General features: G+C 36.5%; 1 protein-coding gene across 1 annotated transcript; it reads left to right on the top strand.

Annotated features, from left to right (window-relative positions):
- The first annotated feature begins 14,168 nt into the window (after positions 1-14,168).
- Positions 14,169-19,750, top strand: LOC107800716 (beta-galactosidase-like). The gene is made up of 19 exons (XM_016623940.2): positions 14,169-14,475; positions 14,622-14,717; positions 14,828-14,940; positions 15,044-15,110; positions 15,183-15,275; positions 15,612-15,755; positions 15,857-15,945; positions 16,037-16,142; positions 16,268-16,355; positions 16,515-16,633; positions 16,723-16,887; positions 16,988-17,163; positions 17,251-17,360; positions 17,458-17,567; positions 17,650-17,760; positions 17,887-17,997; positions 18,129-18,334; positions 18,620-18,953; positions 19,203-19,750. Exons 1-19 carry the CDS (start codon positions 14,311-14,313, stop codon positions 19,311-19,313), a joined length of 2,514 nt encoding a protein of 837 aa, XP_016479426.1. The 5' UTR covers positions 14,169-14,310; the 3' UTR covers positions 19,314-19,750.
- Positions 19,751-21,321: the final 1,571 nt, after the last annotated feature.

Raw genomic sequence — 21,321 nt, 5'->3', positions numbered from 1 at the left:
TAACCCCCAGTCATCGGGTGATTATTCTGGAGCAGTTTTTGCCGGATAAATTCCTGATGAAAGAGCTTGCCTTGATTTAAACTTGTCAGCACCGGCGAATGAGCAGCCACAAAATAATTTTCGACTTTATATAATCCATAAGACGATTGGTAAACTTCAAATTTTTTACGCTTTAGCGATGTTTATTTTAAGTCTTTTGAATTGGATTTGTATTAGCACTCATATTTTTCATAGGAGGTACCGTCCGGATATGAATTTTACAAGTTATGCCCCCGCTCCTAGTTGGAATATGCGTAGTTCTGGCGTGTTGGACCACGGAGGTCCATCCAGGAGTCATCACCAACAAGAAAATGTCCATCATGGAACGTCAACATAGTACGACTTGTAAGTAAAGTGATATAGCTATATGTAAATTATTTATCTAGTTGAGTAGCTTATCATTTTGTTCTTTTTGTGCAGTGAAAACGAGCAATTTGATGTTCCTGACCTCACCAATTACCCATAGATGACGTATTGACTCGTGATTTGGCAGATGCGCAGAGTCAGGAAGATGATAGTGATTATGACAATAATGTCGATGAGTCTGGAGATGACACACCCTTCCTTGATAAGGATGATGACGAGGAGGAAGTGGATGTCGAACCTGAGCTAACGAGGGAGCATGCTCCTCCACCTCCCGTTAGACCAAGAGTGTACAAGTCCTACATGCCGTTTCATGAGCGGAATATACTCTACCTTGATAATTTGCCAAGTATGCCGGGCGTGGATGCCCTCACAATGGATGATGATGAAATTCGGTCAGCAATGTGGGATGAGTCTAGACCAGCGATGCTAGGGCATATATTTCCCCGATAAAGCTTGCCTAATCAGGGCTGTAAAAATCTACAGTGTAAGAGAGTGCCGTGAGATGACGGTAAGGGAGTCAAGTACGGAGGTGTACAAGGCTGTATGCCGTAGAGACTTTATGGGTTGTCACTGGATGTTGCATGCCAGCAAGAAGAAATGTTGTGGAAAGTGGGTAAATATATTAGCACCCACAGATGTGAAATGGACACATTCAATGAGAATCACTTCAACTTAGACGTAGACTTGATTTCTCTTGTCTTGATTCCATATTTGGAAGTGTCCATTAGGTTCAAGATTAAAGAGTTTATTACAGTCGTCCACTAAGAGTATGGTTGTACTATAACCAAAAGAAAGACATATCTCGGGAGCAAACGTGCCTTTGAAATAATTAATGGTAACTGGGATAAGTCTTTTTCATCTCTGCCCAGGTACATGACCGCACTGCAATACTTTAACCCCGGGACTGTTGTTGAATGGAGGCATGAGCGAAGTCCGGATAGACCGGAATATATTTTCAACTATGTGTTCTGGTCATTTAAACCAGCAATTGATGGTTTTGTGCATTGTCATCCTGTAATTTCCATAGACGGTACTCATGTCTATGGAAAGTATGATATTAAGCTTTTGATTACAGTTGCAGTAGATGCCAACGGATAAATATTTCCACTAGCTTTTTCCATTTGTGCCAATGAAAGTGAAGAAACGTGGACGCTTTTTTCGAACCACTTGAAGCAACACGTTGTCAAACAGCATTCAGGTATTTGTCTAATATCTGATCGACATGGTGTTATTTTAAGTTCTGTACGGTATTTGCCTGAATGGCAGTAACCCTATGCATACCATCGTTACTGTGTGAGGCACCTGAAAGCCAATCTCCAGAAGAAATATCACGACAAGGCCTTGCATGATTTAATGTGGATGGCTGTAACTGAGCACCAGCAGTACAAATTCACGAGGCGCATAGAAGCGATCCAGCAGTTAGATCCACGAGCCTATACTTGGATGATGAGACATGAGCTTCACGTATGGACATTGCATGCTGATGGAAGCAGACGATGGGGAGACCTGACTACAAATGTGTCGGAGTCATTCAACGGCTTGTTGAAGTCTGCCAGTGGATTGCCTGTCACTGCTATGGTCCAGATGACATCCAAACAGATTGCGGAGAGGTTTGTTGAAAGGCATCGAGATGCATCGGTATTGATGGACAGAGGCGTTCAATTTATGCCAATACCGATGAGAAGATTTGAGAAGTACAGGAGGCGAGTACATTGGCATTCATTTTTACAGTACGATCACGACCGGGTATTTTTGAAGTTAAGACTGCTATCCGCGGACACCGCGGTAATAATCTACAGACAGTGAATGAAACCAGCAGGTTGTGTTCACCACAAGCCCTGCGCATATGCCTTGAAGTGCTTTCAATAAGTTGGTTTAGGGGCAACCAACTATATTGATAGGCAATACAGTATTACTGCATACGTAGACACGTATAGTGGGCAGTTGCAGCCATTGGGTGCTGAGCATTATTGGCCGCTGGTACCTTTTAAAATGGTGTGTAACAAGGACTATTTGCGCAAGTTGCAATTGTAAAAGAGAACGCGTATAAGGAACCAAATGAATGTTGGTGACACTGTTTATGCGTGTAAATGTGGCATATGCTCGCAAATAGGACACGACCGTCGTAAATGTTCTTTAGGTGGTGTGCGTGGCAGTGGTAATCCAGCTCCTGGTGCAAGTTCGTCGAATGTACCCAACTATTAAGGATACACCTAGTCTTTTGTTTTCGTATTATTTTTTGTAATACGTGTCTGTACTTGTGTATGTTGCAATATCTATTAAAAAAATTATGTTCCACAATCTTGTTACATCTTATTTTTTAACATGATCTTTTGAATTGGGAGGCTGATATTGTTGTTCAAATATTCAACTTATTTGTGTTAGTAAAGAATACCAATCTTAAAATTAAAAAAAAACCTATAAAATCAAAACATCCTTTATTATCCTTCTTAAAATTTAATATGTAAATCATGGTATAATACTACATTTTGTGTGTTGTATTATCGGTCTGAAAAAGATGAACCGACTGCGCAAAATCTGTTTCATTTCAGAAAAATTTAATATGTAAATCATGGCATAATACTACGTTTTGTATGTTGTCTTGTCGGTCTGAAAAAGCTGAATCGACTGCGCAAAAGCTGTTTCGTTTCAGAAAAATTTAATATGTAAATCGTGGTATAATACTACATTTTGTGTGTTGTCTTGTCTGTCTGAAAAAGCTGAACTGACTGCGCAAAAGTTGTTTCATTTCAGAAAAATTTAATATGTAAATCGTGGTATAATACTACATTTTGTGTGATATCTTGTCAGTCTGAAAAAGCTGAACCGACTGTGCAAATGCTGTTTTGTTTCAGAAAAATTTAATATATAAAACATGGTATAATACTACGTTTTGTGTGTAGTCTTGTCGGTCTGAAAAAAGTTGTTTCGTTTCAGAAAAATTTAATATGTAAAGCGTGGTATAATACTACGTTTTGCGTGAAATATTGCCTATAAATAACGGGTGCATTCTAGTTATTTTCTGCGCTTAATAATAACCAATAGCAAATATTTCCATAAAACCAAGGTTTCTCTTTACGCTTTAACAAATGTCTCAATAACCCCTTTATGTCCCAAGGTGCGAGTGCGGCAAAAAATGCATGATGCACGATTGTTGGGAAGAAACTTGACGTTGCTACTGGGCGTGTATGAACAAGTTTTATAGGCAACCCGACGAACCTACATGCAATTTTGAGGTATGGATTGATGAACCCTATGAGCAGGAATAGTACAAAGACAAATTGTATTTTCTTCATAATTTGTGTACGAAGCAGTGGGAAAGAGAGCACCAATCCAAGCAAGAAGTTGTGGAGTTGAAGGCGAAACTCAAGGAGGTGGAAGAAGAAAAAAAAAGCAGGAAGACCAACTCAAGTGGTTAGAGCATAGAATACTAGGCGGTGGTGACTAAACAATGACATGTACGTGTTGAACGTAGTAGTGTATCTTTATGTTCCCCTTGTCATGTGTTTTCATTAGTTGTACTGAATTTATGTTTTGTTAGGTTTGCTATGTTTGTGTTTGTGTTGTATTGTTAAAATAAAATTGTTGTTCAAATTCTGTTAAAAGAAATTGTTGTTAAAATACAATTCTTGCCATTATCTACATAATGTAGTATTTACACAAAATACAAACAAAAATAAATCAATGAGTCCTGTAGCCTGTGTGCTTCAGTGCAGCTGCTGGCCTGAGTCGCATCCCCTGTCGCCCGTGTACACTATCTGGATCATCATCATCAAGTCTCCTCTTTATGTGAGGATGCAAAGCAGCATCGACAGTACATCTGGCAGGATCGGTAGAAGGGGCCGTCGGGCCGTCAGCAACCTACAAAACAATTAATAAGCTTAGCATATGAAAATGTATATTAGTAATGTACGTGTCAAGTCAAAAATATTTTCTCACCATGGTCTCATCGGCCTCCTGAGTATAAGCACCCGTGGTGTCCTCATCAGCGCATACAGTGGCCTTCATGATGGGCTGGGACGAAGCCTTAATAAGAAAATTAAAAATTAATTTATGGTAAATCATTAAGGAAAAGAAAACAAATTGAAATTTTACAGTAATACAAACATACCTGCGCCTGTGATAGATCCGCATCAACCGCTGGGGATGAGCCAAAACTCAACCTACGCCCGCTATCCACGTCTCGAGTCGGCCAATCCTTAGCTACGGTAGATGGTCCTGATAAGAACTTGTCTACATCTCCGTCGAATGTAGCTATGATCAACAATGGATATGACGGGGTGACCTGCGATGCTGGCAGAGACAGCTGAAGGCTGTACGACGGCATACTGTTGGAAGGCTCATCTAGTTGAGGAAAATAACCGGACTGATCATCTCCAAGATCCTCATCAGGTGACTCAACAGGTGGGTTGACAGGTTCCTCAATGCCCCCTTGCTTGGAACCACCTCCTCACCGTCCCCCGTGACCCCGTGGGGCATCCCTGCCTTGTGGGACAGCCCTGCCTCGTGGAGCAGCCCTGGCTCGTGCCTAACCCCTGCCTCGTGGGATAGGCCTACCCCGATAGTGATGCTCTAGCACCGCATACTCAGCCTCGTGATCCAACCTCTTGTCCTCTCTGGCTCGCTGCAAGGTCCGTAAAGCTAGCTCTTCCACCCGCCGACCATACCCAACGACTGCAGCATTATCGGCATGCTGTTGCATCTCCTGTCCCAGCTGGTAGAACATGTGATGCCCAATAGCCTGCACAACAGTTAAAATATTAATTACATAACGCTATATCACAGTTATAAGTATGGGTTCCAACAAAAACATACCAGTGCCTCGTGCTTCCCGGCGTATGGTCTGAACCGACCGCCAGATACATGAACGGGGTTCCCGATCATCAGTCGGGTATGACGGCGGTACCATGACATATAGAGCTCAATAGTCATCGCCTGGATCTATGAAGGTGGTGGCGGAATCAGGTCCTCTCGCTGCTCCCAAATAAGGACTTGCACCTCTAGCCATCCTACAAATACGTCGTCTACCCTCGAACGATCATCCCGCTGATAATGAGTAGCCACCCATCCAGGCTCCCTCGGTATAATCTGAGGACGGTCAAACTGGCTAAGTACCCGCTCTGTGGCATGATGCTCCACAACATCGAGGCACATCAGCGGGACGAAAGTGCTCCAAAGTTGTCGGTCGACGGAGTAATAATAGGGCAGATCAGCTAGCAACTCGTCGTTGTATGGCGTCTAGATGAACTATAAAATAATAACATAAAAGTGAGTATGCGTAACACAAGTGAATTTATAACAAGTAAGTTTAGGTACATATTTACCTGCGGCTTCCAACATATCTAAGACATCCCTGACAAGGGGGAGATTATGATGAGCATCACTGCCTCGTAGTTCCCCCGCCGGAGAACACACCTCCTAGCTAGAGGGAGAAATGGAGGTGCTATACCCGGCTCTAATGGTAGTAGAGGTGGCTGCAATGGCAAGACCCGATGTCAGGCCCAAACCTAAGATAAAAGGTTGACGTAAAGAGTCATTTTGACTATATAGAATTCGAAGTAATGAACAGGGTATTCTAATATGTTGTCACCTGTAGAAGCGGCAGAAAATCACATATGTCCACCTTGGTGCCCATGCTAGCCCAGCACATACTCATGTATAGGTAGGCGAGAACAACAGCACCCCAGTATAACTCATCTAGCTGCTGGAGATGATGTAGAAAACGCATACTCACTAGATTTCCCGAAGTGTTCGGGAACAAGATACCTCCAAAAAGAAGGAACAACGCCAACCTTGTGTACCGGAGAATATGGAAATCCTCTGTCTCACCGGTAATGTCGGGGTGCAATACCTCCATATGCTCTCTGATAGCTGTCACAGAAATGCGACTGCCCCCTCTAACTGCAGCCTCACCTTGTGGCCTGAAACCAATATACTGCCCCAGCAAATCCAAATACTGGGGACGCGTCGTAGCTCTCATATACTGGGTCAGTGCAACGGCCAGTTCATCAACACGCAGCCCATATAAAACCTGAACATCCTGAAGCGTGATGGTGGCCTCTCCAGTGGGCAGGTGAAAAGTGTGTGTCTCCGGTCGCCACCGCTCTATCAACGCCGTGATGAGAGACCAGTCGAGCTGCAGCCGCCCAATCTAAAAAATCCTAAGGAAACCCGTAGCACACAGGCGATGGACTACGCGGGGATGGAAATCTCTCTGCCTCACAAAGTCCCACAAGTCGTCCAGTCTCCTGGCGCGGAGACTCTAATCCAATAGATGTCCCTCCCATACGTAGGCGGACCTATGATCACCCTGCAACACTAATATCTGATCTGAGGCTGGTCCAGGATGCACAGGCGACAAGTCCATGTCATCTATTGTAATTTAAAAAATATTAATTGTGTGTTTGTGTTATAATAATTAACATTTAGTTATTTAATAGGACAGAGTATATAACTATGGGTTCTATGCTCGATATTTGGGGCTTAGTAGCACCAAGCTATCCTGAATTCTTATGTGTGTCAATTTCAATATTTTTAGAATTTTGTTTGTGTTAAAAAATTATTTAATTTGACAGAGTAAATATCTATGGGTTTCAGGCTCGATATTTGAGGCTCAGTAGCATCAAGCTATCCTTAATTCTTATGTGTGTCAATTTTAATATTTTTAAAATTTTGTTAGTTTAATAAATTAAATAATTAATTTTTAATTGGACAGAGTATATAACTATGGGTTTCAGGCTCGATATTTGAGGCCCAGTAGCATCAAGCTATCCTGAATTCTTATGTGTGTCAATTTTAATATTTTTAAAATTTTGTTAGTTTAATAAATTAAATAATTAATTTTTAATTGGACAGAGTATATAACTATGGGTTTCAGGCTCGATATTTGAGGCCCAGTAGCATCAAGCTATCCTGAATTCTTATGTGTGTCAATTTTAATATTTTTAAAATTTTGTTAGTTTTATAAATTAAATAATTAATTTTTAATTGGACAGGGTATATAACTATAAGTTCCACGCTCGATATTTAATTTGACAACATATATTAATTTGTTAGTTCTGTAAGTTTGTTTTATAAATTAAGTAATTAATTGTGTAAAGTGTAATTGGATAAAGTTTGTAGTTAGTAGATACTTAAACTACAGAAACTCTACACTAAAAGGCTCTATATTTTACTACGCTAAAATGCTCTATATTTTACTATGCTATAAGGCTCTATGTTTTACTACGCTAAAAGGCTCTACATTTTACTACACTAAAAGACTCTATATTTTACTATGCTAAAAGGTCACTATTCTTTAAGCAAATAAATAATCTAAACTAAATAAAAACAACAAACATATGAACATAACATTCACAAAATTACATATAAAACAGTAAAAGATATTTGTGAACGATTTTATTAATCTGTCGTGGGGAAGAAGACGGGCTTATATCTTTTTATAGGAAAATGCAGTATAATACTACGTTTTCCTAAAACGTAGTACTATACTACGTTTTCCTATAAAAAATAAATTATTAAATAAAACGTAGTATTATACTGCATTTTACTTTAACGGCTAACTTTCTGTTAAACTAAAACGCAGTATAATACTTCGTTTTAATTAGAAATGTAACCTTATTTTTTTAATTATATAATGGTATTTTGAGTCCAAAATACCATTATTTAAGTTTCGGAGTCCATTTCTGAGGCCCTCATTATCATTGATTCTTCATTAATTGTTCATTGCTATTGACCCCCTTATGAAAAAAACTCTGAATTTCCCCGTACTTCCTCTGTGGGGAATAATAGTATCCAATGTACTGATATGAGAGTGAAATATAAAGATATGTCCTTATCATGATTAATTAGATATATTAAATGCATAAAAATTCCCGGCAGCAACTTATACATATATACATAGTCGTAAAATGCATGAAAATGTCATTTATAAGGCAGCTGTCCAGAATTAGATTATCTGGATCAATAAGATCAGCAACTGGGAATAAGAACTTTATAGATGAAATTTTTGTCTTATGTTGCAACATGATAATATATCGTATCATAAATAGTTAAGAGAAATTAATATATGATGAAAAAAGGGGCTACGTAAGAAGGTTAGGAATCACAGCCTGGGAAAGAGGGGGAGACAGAGATAGAGACAAGGTAAAGAAATTATCATGTTTGTTGTCAGTAATATATATAATGTCCAAAAGGAGGTAGTTTTCAAATAGGTGCTTGAAAATCCAAGGGGCCATAGCCTTTGTGCTAAATGACATTAGTTTCAATGTCAACAAAAGGCCCCTCCTTTTCTCTTACTACCTCGCTCTCTCTCTCTCTCCTTTTTTTTTTAACTGCGTATTTTATTCATCTCCAAAAAAAGATTGATCATTGTTGGAAGGGATAATCTTAGCATATTAGATTGTATTGGTATGGGGCTCCTAGATATATTACTAAAGCGAGACTTTTCTATAACTGTATTGTTTGTTCTGATATTTTTAGCGGTTAATAATATAAGATAACATGAAAATTTGGTTCCAAAAAAAAAAAAAAAATTGATCACTATAGTGAAGTCTTGTTATAAATGATGAATATTATAAAGTGGTTTGACTGTGCTTTTTATAATTTCGAGTTATTGAGCTAAACTAACTCAAGGGATACTCTTAATATTGTGCGATATTTTTCGTATTGAGTAAAGTCTACACGATTTTTTCCAAAAGACCTTAGAGCTAGGCTCAAACACTCACTCTATTAAAAGTATTCCTACATCTTATATGTAACTTCCTAATCTTATTCAGTTATCATATGTGATTTTGTTTGCACACCCAACAACAGTAAATAAATACTCCAGTGGATCTTTTATATCTCTCATGATAGGTTTTAACACACCAATTAAGAGGAAAAATCATTTGATAGTATAATCATGGAATGTACTTCCCCATCTCAATTTACGTGATGGTCTTTGAATTTTGAGAGTTAATCAAGTTGTTCTTTGATTGTATTTTTCGATTATGTTCAAGGAATTTAATGATTATAAGTTCAAATACATGCTCAAAATTAAGAAATTTGAATCCCAAAAAGCAAAAAGTATCCCATAAAAAGTATTATGTTGCATTATTTTGATTAGGCAAAGATAATTACAGGCTTTGATTCTTGTCCAATATTTTCAAACATTCATTCAATATTCAACTTTTATCTTAAATTTTGTTTTGGTTTCTCGGATGTGCCCAAGCTCCACTTGTAAGCTGAATGAGACCTTTTGCGGCTTAAGAGTTTCCACTAGCTATCCTATTCAGTTCATTTCTATATCGTTGAAGCCTTCCTAATTTGATTCAAAATAAGTTTTGTTTTAAGAAAGTAAAAAAGGACAATACATAAAACCCTCCTTAAGCTTTGGCCGAATTTTTTAATTATATGATAAACCTTACAATATTGTTTCTTTATGTGTTAGAATGACAAATTTGGGAGGGTTACAACAATAGACAGAGAATTGGGATAACTGAAAAATTTATATACCTAAGGGTAAAATCATATTTTTATAAAGTTTATTGGGTTATCGGTTAAATTGTTAATAAAATTTGGAAAACCGAGACCCGAGCCGATAATTCAATAGTAAAATAATACTAAACTGTCACTGAACCGTTAACCCAGTAATCTAATACCGATAATCCAATAAGCTTTTTTCGGTTCGGGCTATCGACTTTACCCTATATTTGTCCAGCCCTAATTTTAACAAATAACTAGCTATTTCTACACAAGATTTGAAAATTTGGCTAAACTGTAAATAACAGGTTATAAAGAAACTAGCCCATACCATTTAAAAGATGAATTAGGTTACTTCTGCAAAGACTAACGGGCTTAAATATGTTCTGTTGTTGGAGCCCAATTAAACAATTGACCAAGAATGACCAAACTCAACATCACTTAAGTTAGGACCCGCTCAAGAGATTTTTACATTCCTATGCCACATAGTAAACTATATTACTCTCCATGCTTAACTTTTAATATAATTACCTTTTATATAACTAATTATCACTTATGTATATTTTAGGTGTTTTAATGATATTAATTAGTCTCATAATTTAACTCTACCGTATATTCCCACTCCCCTCAAGTTTCTCTCTCCAAATCCCACCCCCTCACCCACGTATCAAACCACACCCCATGATTTTCTCTTCTAAAACCAGCGAAAATCTGTAACCCCTCCACCATTGACAACCATTAAAAAGCTTTGAAACTTTGAATTCGAATTTGGGTTTTCAAAAGACATTGTTTGTTTGGATTGGATGTTATTACAAATAATTGAGAATTCTCTCTACGTCTCTCTCTATCTCTCAATCCCAAATTTCAGTAACGTAAAGCAGAGGAAAAGAGAGCAGTAATTCCACTATTGACAGCCATTAAAAAGCTTTGAATTCGAATTTGAGTTTTCAAAAATTATTATTTGTTTGGATTGGGTGTTGTTTGCAAATAATTGGGAATATCTCAAGAAGAAGAAGAAGAAGAAGAAGAAGAAGAAGAAGAAAAAGAAGAAGAAGAAGAAGAAGAAGAAGAAGAAGAAGAAGACATGACATACATTATATTGTACAAATTATGGTAAAATTGTAGAAAAATTGTATTCTGTTGTTTATTTATTTTTCTTTTATTCATTTAACTATTGTATGAAAGTTGTACAGTATTGTATAAAAATTATATTTAAGTTGCATAATATTGTAGTTGTATATAACTGAGTAGAAATAATGTATGAAAATTGTAGATAAGTTGTATAATATATAATTAGTTGTAAGTCCTTCTTCATTCCTATGTATAAATCAGATATAAAATATACAAAAGACATAATGTATAAAGTTTGTATAAAATTTGTATTTAAGTTGTATGTTATTGTAGTTGTATTTAACTGGGTAAAAATAACGTGTGAAAGTTGTAGATAAGTTGTATAATATCTAATTAGTTGTATGAAATTTATTTTTACTATGTATAAATTAGATACAAAATATACAAAAGACATATTGTATAAAGTTTGTATAAAATTTGTATTTAAGTTGTATGTTATTGTAGTTGTATTTAACTAGGTAGAAATAATGTGTGAAAGTCGTAGATAAGTTGTATAATATATAATTAGTTGTATGAAATTTATTTTTACTATGTATAAATCATATACAAAATGTACAAAAGATATATTTTATAAAATTGTATTTGTGTAATAAGGAATTGTGTCAAGAACAGAGAAGTGGTTGAATCTGAAGCCATTTTCATCTATTTTCTTATAAAATTGAAATTGCTTTTGTAAACTTTTAAAAGAGTGTATTGGTATTGATTTTTGACTTGTTTAATTATAGAGAAAATATGAAGATATGAACAGACTTATTTTAAGTGTGAAATTGAGGCGCTGTAGTCTGGAGATTTATTCAAAAATGGAAGAAATTTTTTGTCTTAGGATTCCTTTGAATTGTTCGTTTAGGATGTATTCCCTTCCATTCTTGTCTGGCAGCAACAGTATATTGTATGATTTCTATACCAATGTTTAAATAAGATAATTTGTTCATAGGCAAGAATTTTAGCTCTGAATGCATCATACTTCTTGAAAGCTGGAGGTCACTTTGTTATATCAATAAAGGTTTGTACTATACTTCTTTGGCCACTGCTTGATAAGGTAATTTTTGACTTTGTCCTGACGCTAATTTCTGCAATTTATTATAGCTAGCATATTTATTATAGACCTTATAGCCCTAGCTTTTAATCTTTCGTAGTTGAAAATAAGAAGAAGGAAAATGGTGTAACTAAATCTCTTAATTGAATGCATTAATAATAGATTGTGAGCCTTTTAAAGTGGAATGTATATAGTTTGTAAACAAAACTTGTGTAGGTACGATAATTTACTAAACATGAACATTTAGGATAATAAAGTTTCCAATAGTATATAGGAATGAAAAAGTTCCCCCGCTCAATATGATACTTTTTTGGGATGGTCTTTAACTTTTAACCTCTATTTGCCTCATAGGTAAGACTTCAAGATCAAAAGCTAATAGTGTTGGAAACACTTGTTAAATTTGAAGTACTGTTCATAAGGCAAGCGAGTACAAAATTTCAAGACCATCCACTTTGGGCTATTTGTGTACTTACACTGATAAATTGGCTAAAAGTTACACTAATTTACCAAACATTGGCTAAGTACCAAAATTGCTTCATAGTTTTCGTATGCTTTTACCCTGTAATAAAATGGGCCATCAAAGCCCACAATTTCTTTTAAACTATCCATTATTTAGATGTTTCTCATAATTGATTGCAATTTAAGGTTTCTACAGGATGCCTCCTTTCTCCAACTTTCCATCCACTGCAAAATAAATAATTGCTTTGGACAGCACTTGAAGCTACATTATAAAATAGGAAAATAAATTAAAATAAAATTCACTACTAGTAAAATCTTATCATCAAGACCAATGCTACATCTGAGGAACAACATGAGCCAATTAAGAGCTGACTCATAACTCGTTGACTTAATTAAAAAGTTAATTTCCAGTACAAAAAAATGTTGCTTTAAATTCGTGAGATTTTAGTACTAGCAATTGAGCAATGTTTTACAACTAGAAAAGCTATATATAAAACGGAAAAGGGCCTAAAATGCCCCTCAACTATCAAATTTGGTCTAAAATTGTCCCCCATCCACCTTTTGAGCTAAAAACTCAATATAGTAGCTTCGTATTTCCTTGTTACATCCCTTATATTTATATATCTTGGCTTCAAAAGTGTGTCTTTCTCTCTTGCACGTCTTGCATTACCATGTGGTTTTGCTTTGTCTTTAGTTTCTTTTAAAGTTTTCTTCTCGTGCAAGCGTAGATTGTATTGGCCATATAAAGTAAGCAACCAGAACAAAAACAAAATTTGCTTAAGGAATTAATTAGAAACATTTCTTGCCATTTTTTTTTATTTTTTATACTTCATGTATTTCTAAGTTGTCATTCCTATTAATCCCATATAGTGAGCCATAAATACAAAAAGAACTTGACCAAAGATATATGGCATAGCCATTTGTTGAGAAGAACAATCAAAGTCAGGTACAACTAACTAACTCTTGGTGTGGAAGTACATAAAACAAAGTATCTAAATTTCAATTCCAAAACTTGTCACTTTAAAAATCACTTCCCTTTGGAAGTCTTTTCCAACCATAGCAAAATCAATTTTTTCTTTAGAAAAACTACACTTTTCTATCCTGAGAAAAAAATGTAGTAAAAAGAGAACCAAGTCCACCGCCTGTTTGGCCAAGCTTCTAAAATCAGCTTATTTTAAAAAGTATTTTTCTTAAAAATACTTTTCAAAAAGTGCTTTTGGTGATTAGCAGTTTATGTTTGGCTAATTAAATTAAAAATCACTTTTGACCAGTAATTAATGTTTGACCAAACTTTTAAAAACTACTTTTAAGTGCATTTTTTTCAAAAGTGCTTCTCTGAAAAATGTTTTTGAAGCTTGTTTTTTTTTTGTTCTCAAAAACTGCCAACTTTTGGCCCAAAAAAACTTGACCAGACGGGCTATTATTCAAGAAACTACGAGCAGCATTTTTTCCCATATTTTCATAAATGGATTATTTCCATTTTAAAACAAAAAAACTACTGCTACTATGATCCAAAAATAAACAAAAAAAATAGAACATTAGCAATAAGATACTACTTCATTTGGATAACCTAAGTTCCGTGTCAGAAAAATGTTCTGCCCTTATAAAGAAAGTGGACCCCATTTTCATGAATCTATAAAGTCAGTTGCAGCTTCCATTCCTCAATTCCCTCACTAACCCAAACCACCATAAAAATCTATAAATATGATTCACACCAAAAGTGCTAAAAAATAATGTAGTAGTAGTAACTGTTTCCATAAATATATTCTTTTGCTTCTCAAAAGTATCATTCCTTTATCTTTTCTTTCTCTGTGAAAATGCTGAGAATAAATGTATCACTGTTGCTCTTTATAGTCTTTTTTTCGTTCATTTATTCTTCAGTTAGAGCTAGTGTTACGTATGATGATAGAGCCATTGTCATTAATGGGAAGCGAAGAATTCTCATTTCTGGTTCTATTCACTACCCAAGAAGCACTCCCGAGGTATATTATGCACCAAATGAAATTGTATCATTTGTTACATTTTCATTGTTTTCATGGCTTCTTGACCAATAAATTTTCTTGAAAATATTTGGTTTCCGTTAATGTTTATGTTGGTCTAAAAAATTCTTCCTTTTGGTAATTTGCAGATGTGGCCTGATCTTATACAAAAGGCCAAAGATGGAGGTTTAGATGTTATTGAGACTTATGTGTTCTGGAATGGTCATGAGCCTTCTCCTGGAAAAGTAATATTTTCCACTCTTTTTACTTCACAATTTATCCTCATATTAGTATAATCCATGAACTGAAGTAAGAACTTATAACTGTTTCTTTTTTGTTTTATGCACTTTTTCAGTTTAATTTTGAGGGGAGGTATGATCTGGTTAAATTTATAAAACTGGTACAACAAGCTGGGCTTTATGTTAATCTCCGCATTGGCCCTTACGTTTGTGCAGAATGGAACTTTGGGTAATATACATAAAAACTCTACTCAAGATTCAAGAAGGGAAATTTTCAGTTGGCTAAAATAGTTTTCAGTTCCCCTGTTTTTATACTTCGTTTTTCGATGCAGGGGTTTTCCTGTTTGGTTAAAATATGTACCAGGAATGGAATTTAGAGCAGGCAATCAGCCTTTCAAGGTTTTGATTCATATTTTGGTTAGATTTTATTTGTTTGCTTCAATTATGTTTACTTGTTTGAGTATGATGAAGGTGGCCATGCAAGGCTTTGTTGAGAAAATTGTCAACATGATGAAATCAGGAAATTTGTTTGAACCTCAAGGAGGACCAATTATTATGGCCCAGGTCTGAAAATATACTTATGTCTTTCTTTATTTTGTCTATAATAATCGGTTCAGTGTTTCTATTAGTGAGCTGTTTCTTTTTTATTTATCCTAATATTCTCTAAATAAAAAAAAGGACAGCCCGGTGCACTAAGCTCCCGCTATGCGTGGGGTCCGGGGAAGGGTCGGACCACAAGGTTCTATTGTACGCAGCCTTACCCTGCATCTCTACAAGAGGTTATTTCCTCGGCTTGAACCTGTGACCTCCTGTTCATATGGCAGCAACTTTACTAGTTACGCCAAGGCTCCCCTTAATTTCTTTCTTTGAAAAAGCAACTTTGGGAATTAAATGTGGCAGATAGAAAATGAGTATGGACCAATAGAGTGGGAAGTTGGTGATCCTGGTAAACCTTATGCAAAATGGGCAGCTGAAATGGCTGTGGGTTTAGACACTGGAGTCCCATGGATCATGTGTAAGCAAGAAGATGCTCCTGATCCTGTGGTTAGCTACTTCTCCTTAATTTCATGATTCCAGCATCTATATTTCTTGACAGTATTTTGGCTTAAATATGTTTGGATTTACTATTTTTTTCCTTGCTACAGATTGATACTTGCAATGGTTTCTACTGCGAAAATTTTAAACCTAATAAGCCCTACAAACCAAAAATGTGGACAGAAGTCTGGACTGCCTGGTATGTTCCGCGAGTTCAACTCTACGAGTGGAACTCCTTCTGTTTCTTCTGTTGGATTTCTAATCAATGTTGTATTCTCTACTATGATCAGGTATACAAAATTTGGTGGTCCAGTTCCTCGTAGACCTGCTGAAGATGTCGCATTTGCAGTTGCAAGGTTTATTCAGAACAATGGTTCATACTTCAATTATTACATGGTTAGCTAATCTTTTTATTCTAAGTAGTGAGTTAACTGGATTTTATAAGGATTTCTATATCTTTTTTCATATGTTATATTGTGGGAATTCACTGGCTTTGTTGTTGTATATCGTCTTGGTTGCAGTATCATGGGGGAACAAATTTTGGTCGGACAGCTGCAGGGCGTTTTATTGCCACTAGTTATGATTATGATGCTCCATTAGATGAATATGGTATGAAACAAAAACCACAAATAAACAAGTACTAATAGAATTCTGTTCTCTCAAATTTTATAATCATCTGTGCAACCAAAAGAAGAAACATGATAAAGTTTCTAGCAAGCAGTTACTGTTACAAGATTGACTCTAAGGTTTTGTTGTATGATGAAACAGGACTGCTGAATGAACCAAAATATGGGCACTTGAGAGACTTACATAAAGCTATCAAGTTATCCGAACCAGCCTTAGTTTCATCCTATGCAACAGTTACTTGGCTAGGCAAAAATCAAGAGGTTAGTGTGATGTAGACCATTCGAAGTTTCTAAGAATTTATCGTCTTGATTTCATCCAAAACTGATTTACATGTTGAACTCCAACACAGGCTCATGTGTATAACTCAAAATCCGGATTGTGTGCTGCATTTCTTTCCAACTATGACCCAACCTTTTCGGTTAGAGTTACATTTCAGAATATGCTATATGACCTGCCTCCATGGTCCGTCAGCATTCTTCCTGATTGCAAAACCGCTGTCTACAACACTGCTAGGGTAATGAAAGATGATCTTTCTTTATCAAATCAGTTTTTAGTATTAAGTGACATGAACATTTAGGACCGAAAGTCTTAACATCATCTGGTAACTGCTGCAGATAAGTTCCCGAAGCTCGCAGATGAAGATGACATCTGTTGGTGGTGGATTATCTTGGGAATCATACAGTGAAGAAACTCCGTCTGCTGATGATAGTGACACAATTTCAGCCACTGGACTATGGGAACAGATAAATGTTACTAGAGATTCCACAGACTATCTGTGGTACATGACAAAGTACATTCTTTTATCTCCTTAAATTGGTATCCAGTTTTACTTGGTAATTTGAATATTGCTAGTAATCATTCCGTGAGCTTCCTCCAGTGTAAACATAGCATCTGATGAAGGATTTCTAAAGAATGGAAAGGAACCTTTTCTTACTGTTATGTCTGCTGGCCATGCCTTGCATGTCTTCATCAATGGCCAACTATCAGGTCTGAGACCTGCTGTTTATTTGGCAAGTGTTGATAAATACATCTATTAAGTCGATTTTTATCGCCATTTGGCGTTTATACTTTGCCTTTGTGGTAGGGACTGTTTATGGGGGATTGGACAACCCAAAGTTGACATATAGTAGCAATGTGAAACTAAGAGCTGGTATTAACAAGATTTCTATGCTCAGTGTTGCTGTTGGTCTCCCAGTGAGTTTTCCATGTCATGTTTCTCTTTCTCCTGGAATTAGAACCTGCAGTTTTACTTCTTACGTTGTTAAGTCCAAACCAGAATGTTGGCTTGCATTTTGAGACGTGGAATGCTGGAGTTCTTGGTCCAGTAACATTGAGTGGTCTTAATGAGGGGACAAGAGATTTGACAAAACAAAGATGGGCTTACAAGGTTCGCTCGTTACTTCCTTCTTTTCCTATCTTTTACCAAGGGTTCAGTCTAGATTTGCAAGCCAGATTTGAGAACAACATTTTGTCCCTTGATATCAATAAGCCCTGGTGATTTGCTTTTATGCAGGTTGGTATGAAAGGTGAATCTTTAAATCTTCACACATTAAGTGGGAGTTCGTCTGTTGAATGGGCAAAAGATTCGTTCTTGGCACAAAAGCAGCCTCTGACTTGGTACAAGGTAAGAGTAATACTGGTGCAAGCATTACTGTAATACAGGATCCTGGTAACATAACAAACTAGATGTTTGCATGTTTTATAGTAAATTTTATAATTCTGAGAATCATACTATAGCACTAATATCTTTTCCAGGCTACATTTGATGCACCTGAAGGAAATGATCCATTAGCTTTAGATATGCGAAGTATGGGAAAAGGTCAGATATGGATAAATGGTGAAGGCATAGGTCGCCACTGGCCTGGATACATAGCACAGGGCAACTGCGGTGAATGCAATTATGCAGGACTCTACAGTGAGAAGAAATGTCACACTAACTGTGGGCAGCCTTCTCAAAGATGGTAAGCGATTTCCATAAGTCCTGGCAAACCCTGGGGCTTTTTATTATTGCGGGGAGGAGGAAGGGATTTGTGGAGTAGTCCAAGTTTTGGTGGAAAGGTTAGCATGACAATCTCACTTACTAATAGCAAAAGTTAAAAACCAGAATGGCTAATATCAGCCTATTCAAACTAGGTGCTAAGGGGAAGAAAAGACAAACACAACAAGCTTGAAGAAATATGGAACTATAACATTACCTTGCTGTTTTAAAGAAAATACAACTATCATTATGAAACTGTTGATTTCAGGTATCATGTCCCACGATCGTGGCTGAAACCAAGTGGAAATCTATTGGTAGTGTTTGAAGAATGGGGAGGTGACCCAACAGGAATTTCTTTAGTCAGAAGATCAACAGCCAGAGTTTGTGCTGATATCGTTGAAGGCCAGCCAAGTCTTAAAAATTGGCTTATGGCAACTTCTGGGAAATCTAACAATATGCAACCAAAAGCTCATTTGTGGTGCTCAGCTGGGCAGAAAATCTCAAACATAGAGTTCGCCAGTTATGGATTACCACAAGGAACTTGTGGAAACTACCGCGAGGGTAGCTGCCACGCTCATAAGTCGTATGATGCATTTGAAAAGGTACGTCAAATTCTTTTTCACATTAAATAAGTACCTAGACTTCATCTAGATGAAGGATTAAAGGTTTTTTTGCAGACTGATGGCTGCTATTTTTTGGTGTCATTCAAAATTCCTTTATCATTTAGTCTTGTCTAAAAGCATGATTTTAGCCTTGCATTAATCTCACTTATTAATCATTAGCTCATCTGTATAATGTTATTGACTTGTTTATTTTGTACTTCCTCCGAATTTTCAAATGGAATATCACAGAACTGCATTGGACGGCAATCTTGTTCAGTAAGTGTAGTGCCTGAAGTCTTTGGAGGCGATCCGTGTCCAAATACCTCTAAGAAACTCTCTGTGGAGGCTATTTGCAGCTGAAATAGGCAAGGCATTTACATGCAAGTAATGGAGCCAAAATCTATTAACTTCAGTGAAAATATACTTGGATTACAGAGAGCATAGCGTTGAAAATTCCTCGCTTCTCTGCAAGCTTTGATTTCATAAGTTCCAAATAACCTGCAGGTCGGGTTATGGATTGAAGGAATTGTACAGCATCTTGAACACCATAGGCCATTATGATTTTAGTTATATACTACACAAATAAGCTTCATGTATATATACGTATACGTATACAACGAATTAGTGGTTCACAGACAACCCTTCCACCAAATGATTTGAAACCAGGTCCTGGAAAGGTGTAAAGCTGCTAGTGGAATAAGACAAGTTGCAAGGGAGCCAACTTCCCCTTTTCTTTGTAATAATTCTACTCTAAAAAACTATATCACTAATTTAGATTATTTATATAGCTTTGCATCCTTTTGTGCTTGCCTTAATATTTACGTCCTATGATACTTCCTGTTTCATGACCCCAAAACGTCAAAAAAGAAAATATTATCCATGGCGAAGCAATGAGTGCTAGGACGTTTTCAATTGACCCACCAATTTTTAGGTCAATCGAAAATTGACCCAACAATTATCCATGGTCCATCAACTTTTTGAGCATCTGTAGGATTCAAGTGGTTGTGCGTAGCACGGACGCACGGCCAGGTTCCATGAGGCCGTGAATAGTATTCTTATGACATCGAGACATCAAAAAACGATATTAGTCATGGTGAGTATTTCTCACAAGGCTGTTTTTTATGGACCAGCCAAATTTTAGGTCAATCATAGTCCGTTAACTTTTTAAGCACCTATAGGATCCAAGTGGTCGTGCATAGTATGAGTAGGATCCATGTGGCCATGCATAGTATTCTTATGACCCAGGAACGCTAATAAATAACGTAAGACATGGTGAGTATTGCTCACAAGGTCTTACATGATGGTTCCACCAATTTTTGAGCCAAGCGGAATTTGCCAACCAAATTCAGGAAAATCATCATGCTTATAAACACGACAAAAAATAGACATAATCAATAATTCCTATGACCTATGTCATGACCCTCAAACACCAAAAAATAATATTAGTTACGGTGAGTATTGCTCATAAAGCTATTTTTAATGGACCCACCAAACTTTATGCCAATCAGAGTCCTCAATTTATTGAGCACCTGTATGATCCAAGTGGCCATACATAGCACCGGTAGGTCTCATGTGATAGTGGATAGTATTCGTATGACCCCAAAACGTCAAATAATGTTATTAGTAATGAGTATTGCTCACAAGGTCATGTCTGATGGTTCAACTAATTTTTATGGTAAACGGAGTCTGTCAACATATTTAGGAAAATCTTAACATGTATATAAACACACACAAAAAAGAATAATCTTTAATTCCAATTAATTGACCACGAAATGCCAAATAATAATGTTTATCATGGAAAATAGTGCTCACAAGGCTGTTTTTAATGGACCTACCAAATTTCAGGTCAATTAGAGTTCGTCAACCTTTTAAGCGCCGGTGAATCCAAGTGATCGTGCATAGCATAGGTAAGTTCCATGTAGCCGTGCATAGTATTTTTATGACTCAAAATGCCAAAAAATAATATTATTCATCGTGAATATTGATCACAAGGTCGTATCAAATGGTTCCACCAATTTTTAGGTAAATCAGAGTTCCTCAACCAAGTTCAGAAAAATCTTCATGTATATAAACACACAAAAAATGGACATGATCATTAATTCCTATTTTATTACCTCGAAACGTCAAAAACGAAGTTAGTCATGGCGAGTATTACTCACAAGACAAGTATTGCTCACAAGGCCATTTCCAATGGAGCCACCAAATTTCAGGTTCAAAGGTCCATAAGAGACGTCCTAGTGACCAATACTCAAAACTTCGCCGTGACTTTTCATTTTAAGGATTTTGAGGTCATGCAACAGAAATTTGTGATTATATCCACTTTTTCGTGTGTCTTAGCACATGCTGATTTCGTAAAAAGAATTTGACG

This window comes from Nicotiana tabacum, chromosome 10 (genome assembly GCF_000715075.1).
Source record: "Nicotiana tabacum cultivar K326 chromosome 10, ASM71507v2, whole genome shotgun sequence".
Lineage (NCBI taxonomy): Eukaryota > Viridiplantae > Streptophyta > Magnoliopsida > Solanales > Solanaceae > Nicotiana > Nicotiana tabacum.
The sequence above is the reverse complement of the archived record's forward strand: the minus strand, read 5'-3'. Positions and strand labels throughout refer to the sequence as shown.